This window comes from Lolium rigidum, chromosome 3 (assembly GCF_022539505.1).
Source record: "Lolium rigidum isolate FL_2022 chromosome 3, APGP_CSIRO_Lrig_0.1, whole genome shotgun sequence".
NCBI lineage: Eukaryota > Viridiplantae > Streptophyta > Magnoliopsida > Poales > Poaceae > Lolium > Lolium rigidum.
Window position 1 is genome coordinate 409,547,264 of NC_061510.1, and position 18,716 is coordinate 409,565,979.

Genomic DNA, 18,716 nt, shown 5'->3' on the forward strand with positions numbered 1-18,716 from the left:
GCCTTTGATGTATTACCCCAAAATAATATCAGTAACTTTTTTGGGAATTGGCTTGATAGCATCGGAAAAATAATAAAGTACAAACCGGGGGAGGGGGACTATGTGCTTTACTTTGAGTTATGTCGTGGATATGAAAACTAGGTATACCATGGTAGGACCTTGATCCCGTCAAGTCCGGTTGGCCCACAGATGGTGGTGAGGCCATACAACCGGGCGGCCCAATTACCGCAGAATAACGAAGGGGGAATCCGGTCTGGAGACAAGTGCAAGCTCGCGTGAGTATAAAACAAAAGATATATATTCTAGTTCTATCATCAGCTATGGGTTCGAATCTCAGCCTATGGCAAAGGTCGATCGTATCCATGACATGCATGACAAGGAATACTTTGCATAGTCTAGGTTTAGTCATATCTGGTAGGATCTCTACCCTTCACTACTACAAAATCACTTACCGCCGGCGCACCAAAAACCCCTACCGCCGGCGTTTTTGTATTCGCCGGCGATCACCTCGCCGGTGGTAAGTTGTTATCCCCGGCGCTTTCGTGTTCGCCGGCGGTAACTCCTACTTATCGCTGGCACCTTCTCCACTCGCCGGCGGTATTTGTTACCGCCGGCACCTAGCCTATTCGCCGGGGGTAACTTTGTGTATCGCTGGCACTTACGTTCTAGCCAGGGGTAATACTAAAAAATCGCCAGGGGTAATAATAACATGAACCAAAAAAAAAATCTCGAATTACACTGTACACCATAATACACAGTATATACACAAAATATACAGAGAAATACCAGCATAAGATACACATCAGTAACACAACAGATATAGAAAGTAACCAAATGTTCATAACATGCATGCATCAATAACACAAGTGTAGAAAGTCGACCATATGGTTCAAACTTCATCTCCAACTAGCAAATATTACACAAATAGATACAAGTTCACCAGGCTTCTCGCTTCTCCGCTGCCGGCCAGCCTACTCGCTGAATCGCCACCAGCCAGCTCCTCCTCCTGCGTGCTCGGACTCCGAGCCGAGCTCCCTACACATGAAAGTATCATTATTGTTTGTTTAGTTCAACCAAAGAAATAAATCACATAAAAGAATTCCATGAGTTAGAACTAGTGTTAATGAGAAAAACATGAGCAGTATGAAATTGGCAATTTCATTTCAATTTTTAGTGACTAAAATAATACAAGAAAATGATAGATTTGGTACTCTAGGATTCAGTGAACATCTCTCAAAACGGAAAATGATAAAATTGGTACTTGACTAATCAGCTAGTAATACATAAGTCATGCAGTTCATTTGGAACAGCGAAACAAAAATGAGTTCTGGCAGTTTACCATAACCAACAATATGCTTGTAATCAAACAACGAATGCAAAACAAAAGCATCTTGATTTTTATATTATACTAACAAGCTATAAAGTCTTCCTGCTTATGAACACATGCTTATTAACACAATGAATGGCAGGCACTGCTGCTTTTTAAGGACAATCTTCCTGCTTATTAACACCATGGATAGCAGCAGTATAACTTATAAGCCAGTGTCATCCAAAATGACAAGTGACTTGCTGACGTGATTTAATTCAAGTGTCTAACTAACCCATCTGCTCATGAACACTAACAAAATACAAGTTGCTTATGACTTTTGTACCTTGTTGGCGAGCTCAAGCAGTTGTTTTGCTGTCTGAACATCCGCAGCAACACACAGGTTGTTGTGCTTGGCCTCCATAACCTCGAACAGCCTCCTCCCTATCGGATTCACAGCCACCCTCGCCCTCTCCGCAAACCTCGATGCTATGGTTAGTGATTAATTAGTCTCACTGCCCCATCTCTTCATAAGCTGATTTTCTGTTATTCTACCATTAGCATCTACAGAACCGCCGGTCTGCCAAACATCAGACGGCATGCTTATAAAAAAGAGGCCTGCCGCAACCAAACCAGACAAGATAAACATACAAGCCCAAATTAAGCACAGGTAGTATGAAACATAATAGCCAGATTCCGCATCCTATAATTAAGTCAGGAGCTCAATTCATTGCACACAAAAATAGTACAAGTAAGATACTACTCTACTTATCTGGGACAAGATATGCAGAATATCTCGTTGCTGGATGACGCTGCTGTTATCCCCAAAATCGTGCAGCCGCCCCACGATGTCATACCTAACTAGCTCGAGGATTAGATCGCAAGTCATAAGAACTAGCACAATCAAATTTGGCAATGAGATGCTAGATTGGTACCGCCTGCACGAGCTCGATGGGCTCCGCATCGCGGCAAATGCCCGACCGGCGCCGCCTCTGTGACTGCCCTGGCGTGGAGATCATGTATATAAACTAGGTATGAGTTCAAGCATGAACTAATCCTCAATCTAAGACACCTTATACAACGTAATACATTCTAGGTTATGGAAGGTAAACTATACACTACTAATGAGATAAGAAACGTCTTTAAATCCCAACTATGAAGCACTTGGTCATCTTTACTGATCAAACCCACCTGAACGAGTCGATATCCGCTAGAGCATAGCTTTAGCAAATTACACAAACAACAAAAGTATGAATAAGAATTTGCACTATAAATGTATTCGAGCAATTCTGCTAAATCAAACAAGCAACCCGAAAATTAACAGGTCAAGCTCCCAGGTTATTATCTACTCAGGGTCCCAATCTGAGAACTAAGGTTTCTGGTTTTCAACTAATGTAAAATAGGAGTTCTGCGGTTACCCCGGCGCCAGAACTCGCGAGGCTTGGTACGGAGGAGCGACGCGAGCGCGTCTTTGAGGAGGTCGACGACGACCTGCGACTCCTGGGCGTCGAGGCCGCCGAGCCCGGCCGCGACCGCCTCGTCGTGCGGCAGGTAAGCCACGAACCCATCGGCGCTACTGCTGCCGCCGGCGCCAGATGCGGACGGGGCGGCCGACGATTGGAGGGCGGTGGTGAGCGATGGTGGGGGCGAGGGTTTAGGAGCGGGAGGGGCGGCGGATTTGGGGACGTAGCGCTGCTGCTGCCTCGGCCCGGAGTTGGGATGGCGGCGGTGGTAGGAGGGCTTCGATTGCTGGGCGGGCGGCGCGGACGACATGGCTGGATCGGGGGACGATTTGCGAGGAGGAGATGCCGGGTGGCGGCGCGGACGACATGGCTGAATCGGGTGGCGGCTCAGGAGACGACGTGGTTGAAAGGGGAGGGGAAAGGGGCGTCGTCGGGTGGCCACGGGCGGATCTCGGGAGAACGATAAGGAGAGAATGAGTGGTGAGGAGGAGCAGGAACGAGGAAGGGATAGGCGATATACCCCCGGCGAACATGGCTTAAATTCGCCGGTCATAACGTGTGGACCATTCACGGGCTCGCGGCCCATGCCAGCATACTTTACCTCTAGCATTTTCGAGACAAATTCGCCGGCGGTAGTGAACTTACCCCCGGCATTTTCGAGTCAAACTCGCCGGCGGTAAAGCAAGGTCCATCTGAGTGCTCTCGGCCCACCTTACCTCTAGCATTTCCAACTCCAATTCGCCAGCGGTAACGGCACTACCCCTGGCAACCTCATTTCAACTCGCCGGTGGTAATTTACCGCCGGCATCTTTAAATTGGACTCGCCGGCGGTAAGAAGTGCGGCTATAAGTCTTTTCCTAGTAGTGCTTGTAACCTTAGATCCAGATCGTTTAAAAGCCGGATCTTGGGAGCCTTTGAGGGACAACTCAACTCATTGTAATTGTGTACATGTTGTCTTATAGTTAATTACAGAAGCACGTACACCATCATTGCCAGATCTGAAGCTGTGTGACCCCATCCTGGTGACTCATCGCCCTTTGGCTCACTATCTCTCCCCTCCATGAGGATCCCCTCACCGGAGTACCATTGAATACACAACAACATGCTATGTGTAATATTTTTATTTTCCAACCAAGAGCTACGTTATTTTACATGTTATTCCTTTGGCTACCCATTGGATGGTTCCGTTGGATGAAAGCATTTTGTGATGGGCCTGCAATGAGCGCCATGACGGAGTCGCTGATGGGCCTCCTCTTATACATGCTCACCAAGAGGTTTAGGACTCCTTTGATTCATAGGACTTGTAAAGGAATTGTGCGGGATTTGGATCCTATGAAAATTTTCCTATACAAGTTGTTTTATTTATAGAAACACATCATGTAGAAACTAATCCTATAGAAATCTTGTAGTGTAAATCCTATATGAAAAAAACATTAGATCATAACTCATGAAAAAAATCCTTTGCTACAATCAAACGCACTGCATCTTCCCATAGGATGCAAATAAACCATCTCAACCCTATGCTTTTCCTATTTTTATATTTTTCTATCCTATGAATCAAAGGAACCTTAAGATGATGTAGTAGTGACAAGCACGCAATAGTCATTAGAATTCCAAGACCAGCTTGGTCTTTTGGTAAGCAAACATCAGACCAGCCCACCAAATGGTAGTGTTTTTCGTTGGATCATCCCCAAAGATAACAAGAACTAAGAGTAGCAATTTTTTTCCCCAACACTTAATACTGCCTCCACTTCAAAAGCGTCCTCGTTTGCGTGTTTTTCTCGAAATAAATTTATTTTAAATATATAAATATTTTTAATTTAAAATTAGCATCATTAGAAAGTGTGTTTTAATATAAATTAAACAATATCAATTACATACAATATAATTAATATTTTGTTGCTCAATTTATTTAATTAAAATTTGTTTTGAAATGCATGTGCGCCTGCGCTTATTTCTTGAAACGAAAGTAATATTAAATCTTCAATACTAATGCTGTTGATAAAACACCGGTTCGTGAACAATCTCCTGGACTGGCAGCAGCATCCTTCAGACTCCTGCAAATCACCTGAATACTACGTTTTTTTTTTCGGGGAAATCACCCCAAGCCACTGTTCGGACTGCTAATGAGGGGACTGAATAAGGAGGGACATGAACAGCAACAGCTAGCAACAACTGACACCTGCATAATGAATTCACGTCACGTCGACTAAACAGAAACTCATAAAACCTGACAGGTCGACCACCGAACGATTATCATTACTACTCATTTTCTTTTCGTGAAGGGATCAATCAATCAATCAGTCAATTATTTCACACACCACGCGTTACAGGGAAGGGAAAAATCATTCTGCAGACCGACACCCGATCAAAGCAAGATACAATTCTTTTGGGGAGCTTCGGAGCGATCAGGTGGCATGGTCCTTGAGGATTTCGAGGGTGAGCTCGCTGGGGTCGGTGGCCTGCACGTCGTACTGCACGCCCTCCAGCTCCTGCTTGAACCCCTCGTTGGAGCTCGCGTACACCATCTTGCTCTTAATGTCTGCCGTCTCCGGGGACCAGGAAATGAAGAAGATCTTGCTGCGGGGCGTGTCGCCGACGGAGTCGTCGGCGATGAACTCGAGGTCGTAGACGGCGTAGCGGCAGTCGTCGGCGGGGAGCGCCGCGGTGAGGTCGTCGAACTTGGATTCGACGCCGCCCACCTTGTCCACCACCACCTGCTGCAGGTCGTCGTCCAGCTTGTACACCACGAACCGGTGCGCGCGCTCGGCGCGCAGCTCCTGGAACGCCTTCACGCACTCCTCGTTCACCGCCACTCCAGACACAGCGTTCGCCTGCGCACACAGATTCAGTCGATCAATATCCGTTCACAAATTCAGTCTATCAATTTGCGTTCACAAATTCGCAACCGACAGTCTGACACAACTTGAACTAATCAGGAGAAAGCGGAGGAAGAACCTACCATTCTTGATCTGAAGAAATCTGTGTGGTGATGCTTCAACGATGTCACTCAGGAAAGCTGGGGATTTGCAGTGATCTCAGTGTTGCTGTTAATTATAGGATGTCCTCTGCTTCTTTTATAGGATCTCCTCTGCTTCTTTTATAGGATGTCCATGCCCATGTCGGCGAGGCAAGCTGTGGAGAAGGAGGCGTGTACACGTGGGGGCGGGCGCTAGCTGGGGTGTCGCTCTCGGCCGACTGTTCTGGATGCGTGGACGTGGCCTCGAATCGGGTGTTGCCTGGTCGGCAGCGGGGAGGATGTGTATGCTGAATAAGCTTTATCCTTGCTTGATTATTTTAGCTCTAGTGGAGAGTACCATACGACTCTGAATTTCTGGATATTCGACTTTGATTCTGCGGTGGGTCTGTACACTTGAGCATCTACGCTACACCTGCCAATCGGAGTGGAAGCTTCGTTTGCTGGTTACTGAAGCTGAACTGATTAGTACGACAAGCTCGTGCTGGCAGGCTGTCAGGCATATGTGGTGCTTCGATCTAGCGCACCTAATTGAGCTCCGTTGCAGGTGTGGCACAGCAAGGAGTAATCGCGTTAACCGTCTCATCCCACACGGCGACAAGTCGCCGACGTCGACCCCGACGTGCGGGTGGCCAGCTCCATCTGCCCTGTCGTGCTGCTAAACTCTGCTCATCCGTCGCACAGGCCAACTGAAACTGACGATTTCCAACGCGACGAATTGGGATTAGACTGAATCAGTCCCCTGTCATTCGCTTTGCAGCGCTGATCCTTTCGCGCAAACCCTGAGCAGAGAGTTCATCTGACTACTTGACCGTTGTTTGTACTGTGTTTCTAAAAAAAAAGTACACTATGCAGCCCATGGATTTACCGCTCAGTGCCAGCGAGTAGCTCCCGCGTGATGCTGCTATTTTTGTGGGCGCCTCCAAATGCGGCCCAATAACTAACACTGTTTTTAAACTTTTTTAATAATTTTAAAATCTTTCTTATAAATTTTGAAATTCTTTCTGTCATTCTTTTTTTCGTTTTTTATGAAAATATTAATAGAAAAATGTGTTGTAAAAAATTATATTTTCACATATGTAAATAACAAATCACTGATAATGAATGGACTTTTAAATAAGTATACTATCTCATTTGAGCCATTTTTCAATACAAACATTTATTTTGTTTGAACGATTTTTCAATATGGATGTTTATGTTTATTTGGACAACTTTTCAACAAGAGCATTTATCTTATTTGAAGAAAAAATTACTCTCTTCTTCCACAGACTAATTTACTGTTTTTTAAGATACCCACTTAATAGATACATTTAGTGTCCGGATACATGCACATACTTATCTGGAAAAAAAACGGAGTTAATTAATTGAGACAGAGGGAATAGTAATATTGTTTTCACAACATAAACATCTATTATCTATTATATGGTAAAAGTAATATATAGATGTCTAATAGAATGTCCCGTCGAAAAAGCCCACGCTTAAGCACACTTAGGCACTAGGTGGTACATAAACGCATCGAGCATAAATGGAAGTCTAAGTAGGCCAACCATACTACCTCCAATAAAAATCATATCATATTTCACCGAATAGTTTACTCATTTACATGCCCGAATCAATGTGTTTTCAGATATAATAATCTATATACACACTTGGGTGTATTTGCGCTTGCAACCTTTGTGTACGTAGAACTTAGTGGCGAATTTGTGCCAATTGCAAGCTTGCCTTCCACCTCTTTGGACCATTTCAAGTTCTTTAGAAAGTTGGAGAGCAGCCATATCATCTTCAGCTACCGGAGTACTCGAAACTACACTCGGTCCTCCACGTTTCGCTGCTGCATCGTGGAGATCCACGTTAGGAAGTGCATCAAGAACTACTGAGGATGTTGGACCACATCATTCGGTTCCCGAACAAGTTCTTCAACCAGGAAAGTACAACGTCATCATGTTCTTACGAAGCAAGCATTGTTCAAGTGGTCAGAACTCTCGGCATCATTGGTGACATGGGAGAACGTCCTCAAGCTGAAGACTAGCTTCCTTCGCGCTCTGGCTTGGGGTCAATCTGTTGGTAAAGGGGTGAGAATGTCATGAGCCCACCTGCTAATGGGCCCAAGGGAGGACTGGACCTGAAACCCAAGCCAGTAGTAAAACCCACTAGTCTTTACCGCGAGACAAGCTGGACAAGGTGAGCTACAAAGAAGGGAAAATGGGGCACATCATTGGCATGAAAGATGAGATTTTTTTGAGAAATACAATACAAACGTAGATGCTCACATACACGCGCGCATACACTCACCCCTATGAGCACACACATATACACCCTACCCCTATGAGCACCTCCGGAAGATTGAGCCAACGGATTGGATCTTGAAATTGACGAAGTCACCACAGGCGCCTCGCTATGACGGGAACATTGTCTCCAACTGAATGAATATTCCATCATTATGAGACACACATACGTCAAACCTGGGGTTGATTGGGGGTACAACCACCCTCCTAACCACCCAACCTTAGATTGGTTCTTGAAGAAGAGAATATTTGAAACGACTCTCCTCCTATCCCCTTGTTGAACTTCTCCTCCCACCTTGGCTCTACTTCCCTCCCCAATTTCTGTTGTGAACCTTGTATCCATACTATAATCCAATGTAGTGAGTGGTGAATCATACAAGGTGTGACACGACGTTTGGCTGTGGCAGAGGGCCAGTATTGGCAACAGAAGAGGTTGAAGATTTTAAGAGGAAGAGGGTGGAGAGGTAGGGGATCCTGTCGATGCGGCCATCCCTGCATCGGCGGAGGAGAAGTCGTGGAGGAGTGACTTGAGGCGGAGGACAACCTCGTCCTCCCATCTCCTCGGGGGCGGGCGCCTTGCAATTTGGCGCTTTTCCAATGGATGGCCTCCAGCCGTGACCATGATGCCTGCCGCTGTCAGTTGGCACATCACAGCGGATGCAGCAACCCAGCCGCAACATCGGCGGAATGGGAGGCGAGCGGCAGCCGCGCCACACACGGGCTCAGCAGCACCGGAGCTTGCTTCCCTATGTCCTGGACTTTCAGAAAACTGAGGTAAACAAGACAATCAACGTCCTAAAGGAGAAGAACAATTGCAAACACATTGCTCTATACATTTGTGTAGTAGATGTAATTGCTGCCTGTCATATTGGTTAAATGAGAATGGAAATCAAATATTACTCCGATTGTCATACCATCTTTGTACAATTTTATTTATTTAAATGAGTAATGTGAATGGAGAAATGCGAACATTTCGATTCCTTTTCTAGAATATGCAATAATGTTAACATAGGCGCGGCCACAAAGTTGTTCATTAATACAAGGGTCAATGGTTGAGCTGAGAATGCACTCGTAAAAACTTTCTGGAAGATGAAAAGCAAAATAAGATGGAAGTTATAGCTTAATCCAGTGTCGCAATGAGTCATCTAGCGTAGAGAAGGAACATAAACACATAAACACCCTTGTGGATGTTTAGTGTTGCATTCTGATCGAGTCAATTTTAGGTGCGGAAACTGGCCGGAGCCAAGTCAGTTGGAACAACAGAGACGAACGAACCAATCAATGCCATATAATCTGTGCAATGAACGAATGAACAAGTCAACCTAAAATATGTACACAAACAAACGAAACGACGATCGACACCTAGGAGACGCTAGTGTGCATGCAGCAACGCACAAAACCGTTGGCGCGCACGGGTCTAACCAGAGAAGGAAGGAACCGATTAATCAGGCTAGCTAGCTAGACGAAGAGCTGGAGCAGAAGTGGCGGCGCCTGCGCCATGGCGCCGGCCTCCTCGCGGTGCCTGCGCATGTGGCCCCCGAGCGCCTGCCCCGTCTCGAACTGAAGTCCGCAGACATGGCACTGGTGTACTGCCGCCGGCTTCTGATCGTCCGTGGAAGTGGTCTTCTTGTGCTTGACGTTGTAGTGGTCTCCGGCGAGGGCTAGCGCGAGCCCGTGGCGGCCGCGCAGGTGGCTGGTCCTGTGGCCGCCGAGCGCCTGGAACGTCGGGAAGGAGCGGCTGCACGTCTTGCAGACGAACTCGCCTGATCCGGCCGCGGCGGCACCGGCGCGGCGGAGCTTCTTGTGGCGGGCGGCCACGGCGCCGAGGGAGAGCGAGAGGGCGAGGGACACGGCTTGCTCTGATGCCGCTCTCTGGTGCTTCATGAACGTGCTGCTTACGATCGAGTCGAAGAAGGAACCGAGTGATTCGACGAGGTCAAGAATCTGTGAGAAGTGATCGGTGTGTGGAGAGAACTGAAGGAGCTTGCTATACACTGGATGGATTGAGAAGAAAAAATGGGACGTACTTTATATAGAGCACGGGAAGATGGGAAAAGCTCGCTACCAGCCAGTACGTACGTCGGGCTTGACGTCTGCAGAGCGCGTCGCGATCCGCGGCGACTTGGCCATCTCTATCGCGCACATCGCTTTCTTAATCGGTATACTGGGACCTTGATACGCGCTTGGATCGGCGTATGTACGTAGATGTACGTGTGCGCTGGCTTCATATCGCTGGTGGACGGAAGGGCCCGAGAAATGGGACGGAAGTATCGCTCACGGTGTTGTGCGGTGACTTCCTGTTTCTGACGGGTAGATGAAAGACCAGATCGACTCAGAGTCTGAGACAAGTCTTGCGCCAGAAGAATTACAAGGGTGCTTCGCGAAACCACGCGACCGTAGACGGACGGTCCAACCTTGCCAAACCGGGCTTTCGTCGATAGTACGTCTTCTCGACGGAGGGGAAGTCTCTTCCTACTACCTAGGTTCATCCGATTTCCCAGTGAATTGTTCGCGTGCACCACGTGTGCTCGCTCAAAACGATCAAGTGTGAGTCGTGGGTGTTCTCACGCTAAGAATTGAGTACTATCTGGATGGTACATTTTTTTTTTTGGAAAATAGGATGCCACAATAGCTTTTACAACGAATAAAATGCGTATGGCATTTGTATTATCTTATTTAACAATGGTTTGGCAAGAAGAAACATCAAACAACCTCAAGCATCCACACCACACACTTACAAACTCGAAAATAGGGGAGATAATGACATCATAGCCTTCTGCCCTATAGTCAAAACAATGTTCCACCGGTTAGATCCGGGGCATCACCAAGTCACCCGGGAGGCCGGGAGCGCATATTCAGTCTAGCAGACCTTCAGCACACATCACATATACACACACAAGAACCTTAACTTTCGTCGTATCCCCCAACTAATCGTCAGGGAAGAGATCTGCATAATTCCCGCTAGATCGTCGGTGCCGTCACGATGCCAAACAACAACTTCGCTCTACGTGCGTCCATCAACACGCGTCCGACGATGAGACTCCGTTGTGCCACGGCAATGAGACTCCACTGTACCACGTCGCCAAAGACCCACCGTCCTGGACGTGGAAGAATCCACGCCACTCATCTGATGGTATTCCGGAAAAGGGTCATCAAAATCCTCATTGACTTTGTCCCTTTTTAGAACAAGAAAATTCGCTCCTCTCCACACCGGCCAAAACATATACTCATACTCTATTTAAGAATGCTTGGCAACCAATTGGTTCCCGCCAAACGATATACTCCGTACATTGTATCGAATTTATTGGTTCTCCAGTCAACTAAAAATTAGACACATCTATGTTGTATTCCCTTCGTTTTAAATTAGGTGCCATAGGTTTGGTCAGATTTTGTCTCGATATGTACACAACTTTTAATGTATAGGTTTGCGTATTGTAAGAAAGATAAATGCGTCTACTAATTTAGAACGAGGGCCACTTGACAACAATCGAGGTATGAGCTGTAGGAAGTGCCTACCACTAATTTAGCCCGACGATGCAGATAAAGCGTGTACGTGGGCTGTTTTCCGCGAAATATAAATGGACGTGTTAGCACGCTCTTCTATAACTGATCTAAGACAAGTCACTTCTGTGAATACTGTACTGAATATTGATACGTTTTCCTCGCACGTACAGGTGTCCGGGTTTGAACTTGTGACAACTGTTTGGGATAGATCCTGGAGGAAAGTCCTGTTTTGCGAACAATCCTGCCAAGGTATCTTATCGCACAAGCCAGAAGGGGATGAACATCATCTTAGCGTCGACCATATTGATAGAATAAGAATCCGAGAGGAGATTTTTGACTGCATCAATCAATACATCATTTAGAATTTAGAACAGGGTATGTTAGTCAGAGAACAAAGGAATTTGTCCTAATTATTTACAAGTGCAACTGAATACGTGATCCAGAATTCCAGATGGTCCAAGAAAGAATGGACCAATCTACAGCGAAATTCGACTAGCTAGCCAAAACGGTAATCAGCAAAATCCTCAAACGCAGCGTCAAAAGGTCGAACAAACGATGCTACTGCATTCTAAAGACAGATCCAGCTAGACGAACAGCTCGAGCAAGACGGGCGTCTTGTCGGTAGCGTGCCCCGAGACCTGCTGATCCTGCAGCGCGACGACCCACTGATCAACGCCGCCTCTGAGCTCCACCTCCTCGCGGTGCCTCCTCATGTGGCCGCCGAGCGCCTGGCCCGTCTCGAAGCCGAGCCCGCAGAGGTGGCACTCGTGCGACTGCTTGTCCTCTCGCCGCTTCTGCTCCCTGATTGCTTTCGCGACGCCAACGCCGAGCTCTAGACCGTGGTGGCGGCCGCGGAGGTGGCTGGTCCGGTGCCCGCCCAGCGCCTGGAATGACGCGAATGCCCGGCCGCACGTCTTGCACACGAACTCTCCTTCTCCCGACGTGGCCACCGGTCTCCCCCGCCGCGCCCTCTTCTTCTGCGTCACCGCCCCGGCCGAGTCCCCCGATGTCGTGGTCGACGTCGTCGATTCCGTGCTTAGCGACAGCGCCAGCGACACGGGCTCCTCCTCTCTCGCGCGCTTCATCCCCACTCCCATGGACGATTTGCTTGTCTTGGCTATGTGCTTGATTGGTCGGCGTCTGTTTCTTTGTGTGTTCCTGCTTGTGTTGGAGAAGCGAGCTACAATGAATGATTCGATGGGTTGGCAGGGAGGCCGGCGGCGCACTTATATGGCGGGTGTCGTGAGTGGCGCTGCGAGGGAGCTAACGTGGGTGCAAAGTCGGCGGGGGCGGGCCGACTGCTTGTCGCGTGTGTGGACCAATCAGAGGAGGGCAACGCGACGTAACTGATGGGATCGTCGACGCGAGCCGAACGTGTGGTGCGGAGTGGCGTCACCTGGCACGGCACACAAGACGCGTGGCGTTAATTACTAACCAGTGTCAAGCCTCTGGAGTTTGGACTTTGAACTGGGCGTATACGGCTGCGCGGCGCCGTTGCATAGTAAGCGTGATCTGTTTCGTGTTTCAAGATCAGAAGTGTCGCGAGTATCGGAAATGATCATTATTCATATCCAGCGGGATCATTCAGACAGGCTGGTAGAGCATGCGGTGACCGTCGAGTCCGGGAACACCGATGTGCGGGAACTTTCTGGTGTTTGGTGAAAGGATATTTTTGGTATGCCAGGATATTTCAACTTTATGCGTGATTTGCCAGGTAGGAGTGTATAAAGGTTAGCTTAGGCGAAGCGTGATGCAATATGGAGTGATGGTGACTTACTTACGGTCGATACTATCACCTACTATATGCTAGTAGATACGTTTTTAGGAGTATTATAAGTGAGATAGAAAATTGGAAAGGAATATGATTAAATTTCCTTTTGAGATTACCAAGATGAACACTCACAACCATCTGACCTGCGTGCACAAACATATATATGGGTCCAAATAAAAAACGCTTTGACCTAGAAAAGATGTCACTCGGATAAATCTAATATTTAATCTATGTATATTTCAAGTTTACCTCTGGACTTGCACATATCTAATGGTGCTTGACACTAATGCTCGATCCAAGATGAGTTCCTAGGCTGGGCGTGGCATGCCATATGAACGATTCCGGCACGTTTTACAAAAGAAAAAATAGAGTTTGAATTGCAATATTGTTTTTACGATACGTTGTGCATTACGATAGACTATGGTTTGAGACTTAGATTTATGAAAACTTCTAATGATACGGCAGCACGACGCACGCATGAGACGGCAATAGTGCTTGTATAATACTGCAAAAGTATTTGTTAGCACTATCAATGATGAATTCACTTATAAAAAAAATGTAAGTTAAGCATTAATACATATTTGAACTCGATTGCATATTTCATTGGATTATCATATATAAGGAGTGCATCATAGATCATAGAATTTACTTAAGTCTAGAGGACCACATTTTTGGAGTGAGCAAAACTAAGAAGAGATGGTAAAGTAACATGATCCCGGTGGGTAGCAGAGATGCTTAAGTAGCATGGTATGATGGCTGCCTAGGTGGTATTGATGTTCCCATGTCTTTCGATAATATGTGCTAGGTGTTGTAGTTTTGATCTTCGCAAAGGATGATGAGCTCCTTGTTTGACGCCTTCTTCTATAGTAATATGATAACTAATAAGTACTTCTGATAATAGTTATACTTTTAGATGGGTCCAGTTACATATGAAATACGCGTGCAAGATCGCTCAAAAAGCTTTCCTTAACTCACATAAAACATCTCATTGATCGTATAAAAACAATGATCTCGATTTATTTGTGCTCACATGCCATTGCCTTTTATGGTCTACAAACAATTAGTAGTTAAACTTGCAAAACACCGAACACGTACAGGGCAGGACAAGAGGCGATCGTTAGAAAATCCATCTAGGGTTTCCTCCCGCTCGCCGGCGACGCTACCGGTTCGCTCCCCCTCTTGTGGCCTTAGGGCCTGGGCGGCGTGGCAGATCGCGGCCTCTCATCAGCGGAAAGGTATCAGTTTGTTTCCAGTGTCTTCTTCAGGATGGTGCGGCGACGACTACATCCTGAAGTCAGAATAATGTCCATCTCGCTCTATCCTCGCACCGGTGGTGCGTCTAGCACTGGCAAAGGGCGCGAGGAGTTGTGCGTCCGGCGGATCTCCCGGTATCCGGTTGTTTTTCGTGTTTGTTGGTGTGGTTTCAGGCCAGTCTCTTCCGATCTACGGTTCTCATCATTGGCGATGGTTGATGCTCTAGTGCGCTGGTCCTCTGGGGCCTTAGCACGACGACTTCCCTTCTATCTACTACAACAAGCTCTACTACGACAAGCTTTCCCTCCGGTGATGGAGGGGCGAGGATGGCAGCGTGCCTTCGGCTCACGCTAGTGTCTATAGTTGTCGCTACGTGGTCTAATGACCTCTTTGTAATTTTTATTACTTTCATGCCTCTTTGCACTGATGTTGATGATTATTAGTAGTCGGGTGGAATTTTTGCAATTTTTTTTTGGTAGTTCAGATAAAAAAAAAACACCTTGCATGCAAGAAAAATAGAGAAATCCTACGCAGTACCACACCCATACGTAATATGTAACTGGTGTGTGCTACTGAAGTGACACTTGATCACCGTTGACAATAATAATCACTTGTGCGCTCGTGCAAAAGAATCGTCACAAATTTCACATGTATTAGAAAAAAGATAGGTAGTCAAGATAATGAAGATACTTACTTATAGGCTGTTGCAAGTATGGTCAGCTGGCTTTTTGAAGGATGCCCAGCTCCTACCAGACTGAATCCAACAGGATTAAAAAAATCAGTGCGAGCCTGCAAAGTGATGGTGGTCTGCATTGTGGCTGTGAGGGTTGGCTCGACTTGACAAGAAAAAGTTTCTATTTCTCTATTTGGGGTGGGCCGTGGACATCAAATGACTGGACGGCTTTGTTTGTCCGTTTGGATCAGTTTAGCCCAACGGCTTGACATTCTTTTTTTGAAATAATATACTAATTGATAGAAAACCAAATACAAAGTGTGATAAAAAGAAAAATAGCTAATAATTAAAATCCTATCCTAACTAGGGTTGCCGCTGAAAGGACACGGATGTCGCCTGAAGGGGGGGGGGTGAATAGGTGGTTTCAAACTTTTACGAGATGTGCTTAACAAATGCGGAATAAAACTAGCGTTTACTTTGTCAAGCCCAAAGCCTATATACTATGTTTCACTTATGTACACCAACAACTTATGCTAAGCAATATAAGTAACTAGGTGATAGTCAGAAACTCAATTCGGCTCCCAGGTGCGTATGATCCCTCTACCATAAAAACATATTTCTAAATGTTAAAAAAATTTGTCAAAAAAATTTACATGTACATCTCCATAATATATGTGTATTCGTCAAGTTTCACGAAAAAATAATATTTTTTGTAGTCTAAGCGAAAAAGAGAAAATTTATCTTGTGACAAGTCTTTGTTTCAGCACCAAATTTTGTCTTTTTTACACACGCCACATGACATGTCGATTTTTCATGAAACGACTTTGTGAGCGCATAGCACATGAAGATGTACGTGCGAATTTTTTGTTTCAATTTTTTGACATTTTAAAATATGTCTCACATGTATTTCAAAATAAAGGGAGCATACGCTCCCATGTGCCAAAACATCACTCCCGGTGATAGTCAGATATATAACTTCAAGCACGATGGCTATCAGAAATAAAAGAGCATAAGTAAAGAGCTCGGGTACAGAGATAACCGAGGCACGCGGGAGACGATGATTTATCCCGAAGTTCACACTCTTGCGAGTGCTAATCTCCGTTGGAGAGGTGCGGTGGCTTAGTGCTCCCGAACGCCACAAGAGGCCTCACCTTGAGGTGTGGTTGATCGATGCACACCAACGCCACAAAGGCATCACCCCAAGATGCGGTAGTCACACCACACACCGAGCATCACAAAGGCGCCTCACCTTATTCTCCGGTGACCCTCGTCACAAAAGCCTAGGTCACGGTTCCACTAAGGGATTTCATTCGAGGTGAAAACCGGGCCTTACACAAAGGTTGGGGCACACATCCATAAGTTAATTGGAGGCTCCCAACAAATCGCCACAAAGGTCTAGAATCCGTCTAGAGTTCCAAGAACCCAAAAGTAACAACCTTCTAGCTTTCACCACCATGAATCACCGTGGAGAACTCAAACCGATGCACCAAATGCAATGGCAAGAACATCACAAAGATGCTCAAGTCCCTCTCTGTCAAATTCCAACAAAACTACAAAAGCTATTGGGGAAATAAGAGAGGAAGAACAAAATAAGAGGAGGAACACCAAATTTTTCCAAGATCTGGATCTAGTGGATTCCCCTCACAAAGAGAGGGATTTGATTGGTCAAGATGTAGATCTAGATCTCCTCTCTCTTTTCTCTCAAATAGGTGCAAGAATCATGGAGGGATTAGAGGGAGAGGAAGCTTCTCAAGGGAAACAATGGAGTAGAGAGAGTGGAAGAAGCAATCAGCCCAAGGAGGAAGAAGGGGGGTCTTATATACCCCCTCCTAGTGGAATATGACCGTTTGGAGTCCCAGACCGGAATTTCCGCCCCGCGGGCTTCGAAAAACGGCTAAGGACTTGAGGGAACTGCTCGCAGTAAGGGGCCCGGACATTTGGCCGGAAATTTTGTAATCCGGGCCGGAATTTCCCCCCCCCCCCCCCAAAAAAAAACTGCAGAAACATCAAAACGAGATTTTGATGATCTTGTGCTCGTTTCGAAGCTAGTAAAAAGCTCTACAAGATCATGCAGGGAACCATCATAGTCTAGCAAGGTAGGATAGAAACAAATGATGAAAGTTTTGACCTATCTAAAAAAGACATTCCGGTAAAACCTCCAACCTTGAAATTGCAACAAGTTGTCCGTGCAAAAAAACATTCTTGATGAACTAGAGCTTGTCATGAGAATAAGCACAAGCTCTAAAACATCACATAGATAAGATCGAAATAACAACTAAGAAAGATGATGCAAGGATGCAAAGGTTTGAGCTCTCCGAAGGAAACGATCGAGTTACTCACTCGAGAGCCCTCTTGATAGTACGACAACTAAACTATAAACCGGTCTCCAACTATACCACGAGACCAGTAAAAAAGGAACCCTATCAAGAGCAAACCTTAACCTTGTGCGTTCCTCTTGAGCTCGATGATGACGATCTTGACCTCAACAAGATGGAACGCCTTTCTTGATTGTGCTTGCTTGACGAAGTCTTATGGATTGCTCCCCCATATTCCACCATGGGAGAACTTATTCTTTGGCGCATCTTTACATATCCATGATCACCATATGGATGGAAAGCTTCAAGCAAATGATCTCTTCGAGATGGCTCATCTTGAACTTGCACATCATTTCTTTATTCTTCATCATGTTGATGTCTTGAAGTTAACTTTGAGGGCTCACTTTATCTTCATCTTCAAGACATACTAGACACTTAATATTCTTCATCAATATATTCTTATTGCAACCTTGAAGCCAACATATGGTTCAAGCATTGCCTATGGATAACTCATACAAATATAACTCAATGCAAACATTAGTCCATAGGGATTTTCATTAATTACCAAAACAACACATGGGGGCTCCATGCACTTTCAATCTCCCCCATTTTGGTAATTGATGACAACATCTTTGAGAGGGTTTATATAAGGAATTTAAGTAACAAACAAGTTGAATACATAGAGAAAACTCCCCCATAATATATGTATGTCTGAATGAATTTGAATTTCATTGCATACATTGGCATTTAAAGCCTAGTGAAGTTTCCTCTAAATATTTAACTATGCAAAGCAACAAGATGCAATGCAAGAATGACACATGCTTAAGCACAAAGCAAAGACATACCAAATTACTTTTAACCCTCCAAACTTCTCCCCCATTGGCACCAATTGCCAAAATGGGTGAAACATTTAGAAGGCCAATATAGTGGGAGTTCCTCCATATCGTGTGCATTTCTCATAATTTGAGTGGAATCAAATGCATGTATCCACTGATGAATATTCGGAAGGAATCACACTATACAGAGGATCAAAGATTGCAAAAATATAACAAAGTCAAGAAGCTTCAACAAATGAAGGAAGCAACCAAATGAACCACAAGGAAGATACCAAAAGAAAGATAGATATTATGATAAGATCAAGAAGATTGCTCTAAATAATATGAGGAAG

At 45.7% G+C, this 18,716-nt stretch overlaps 3 protein-coding genes across 3 annotated transcripts; all 3 read right to left on the reverse strand.

Moving 5' to 3' along the window:
- Positions 1–5,059: 5,059 nt before the first annotated feature.
- On the reverse strand, positions 5,060–5,818 carry LOC124701036 (actin-depolymerizing factor 3-like). The gene is made up of 2 exons (XM_047233092.1): positions 5,732–5,818; positions 5,060–5,603 (listed from the first exon to the last, which is right to left on the reverse strand). The coding sequence occupies exons 1-2, from the start codon at positions 5,732–5,734 to the stop codon at positions 5,178–5,180; spliced, it is 429 nt and encodes a 142-aa protein (XP_047089048.1). The 5' UTR covers positions 5,735–5,818; the 3' UTR covers positions 5,060–5,177.
- Positions 5,819–9,489: 3,671 nt separating this feature from the next.
- On the reverse strand, positions 9,490–10,023 carry LOC124701038 (zinc finger protein ZAT8-like). The gene has a single exon (XM_047233093.1). It carries the CDS (start codon positions 9,913–9,915, stop codon positions 9,490–9,492), a length of 426 nt encoding a protein of 141 aa, XP_047089049.1. The 5' UTR covers positions 9,916–10,023.
- A 1,886-nt stretch (positions 10,024–11,909) lies between these two features.
- LOC124701039 (zinc finger protein ZAT5-like) lies at positions 11,910–12,705 on the reverse strand. Its single transcript, XM_047233094.1, has one exon. It carries the CDS (start codon positions 12,630–12,632, stop codon positions 12,120–12,122), a length of 513 nt encoding a protein of 170 aa, XP_047089050.1. The 5' UTR covers positions 12,633–12,705; the 3' UTR covers positions 11,910–12,119.
- Between the last annotated feature and the right edge of the window lie 6,011 nt (positions 12,706–18,716).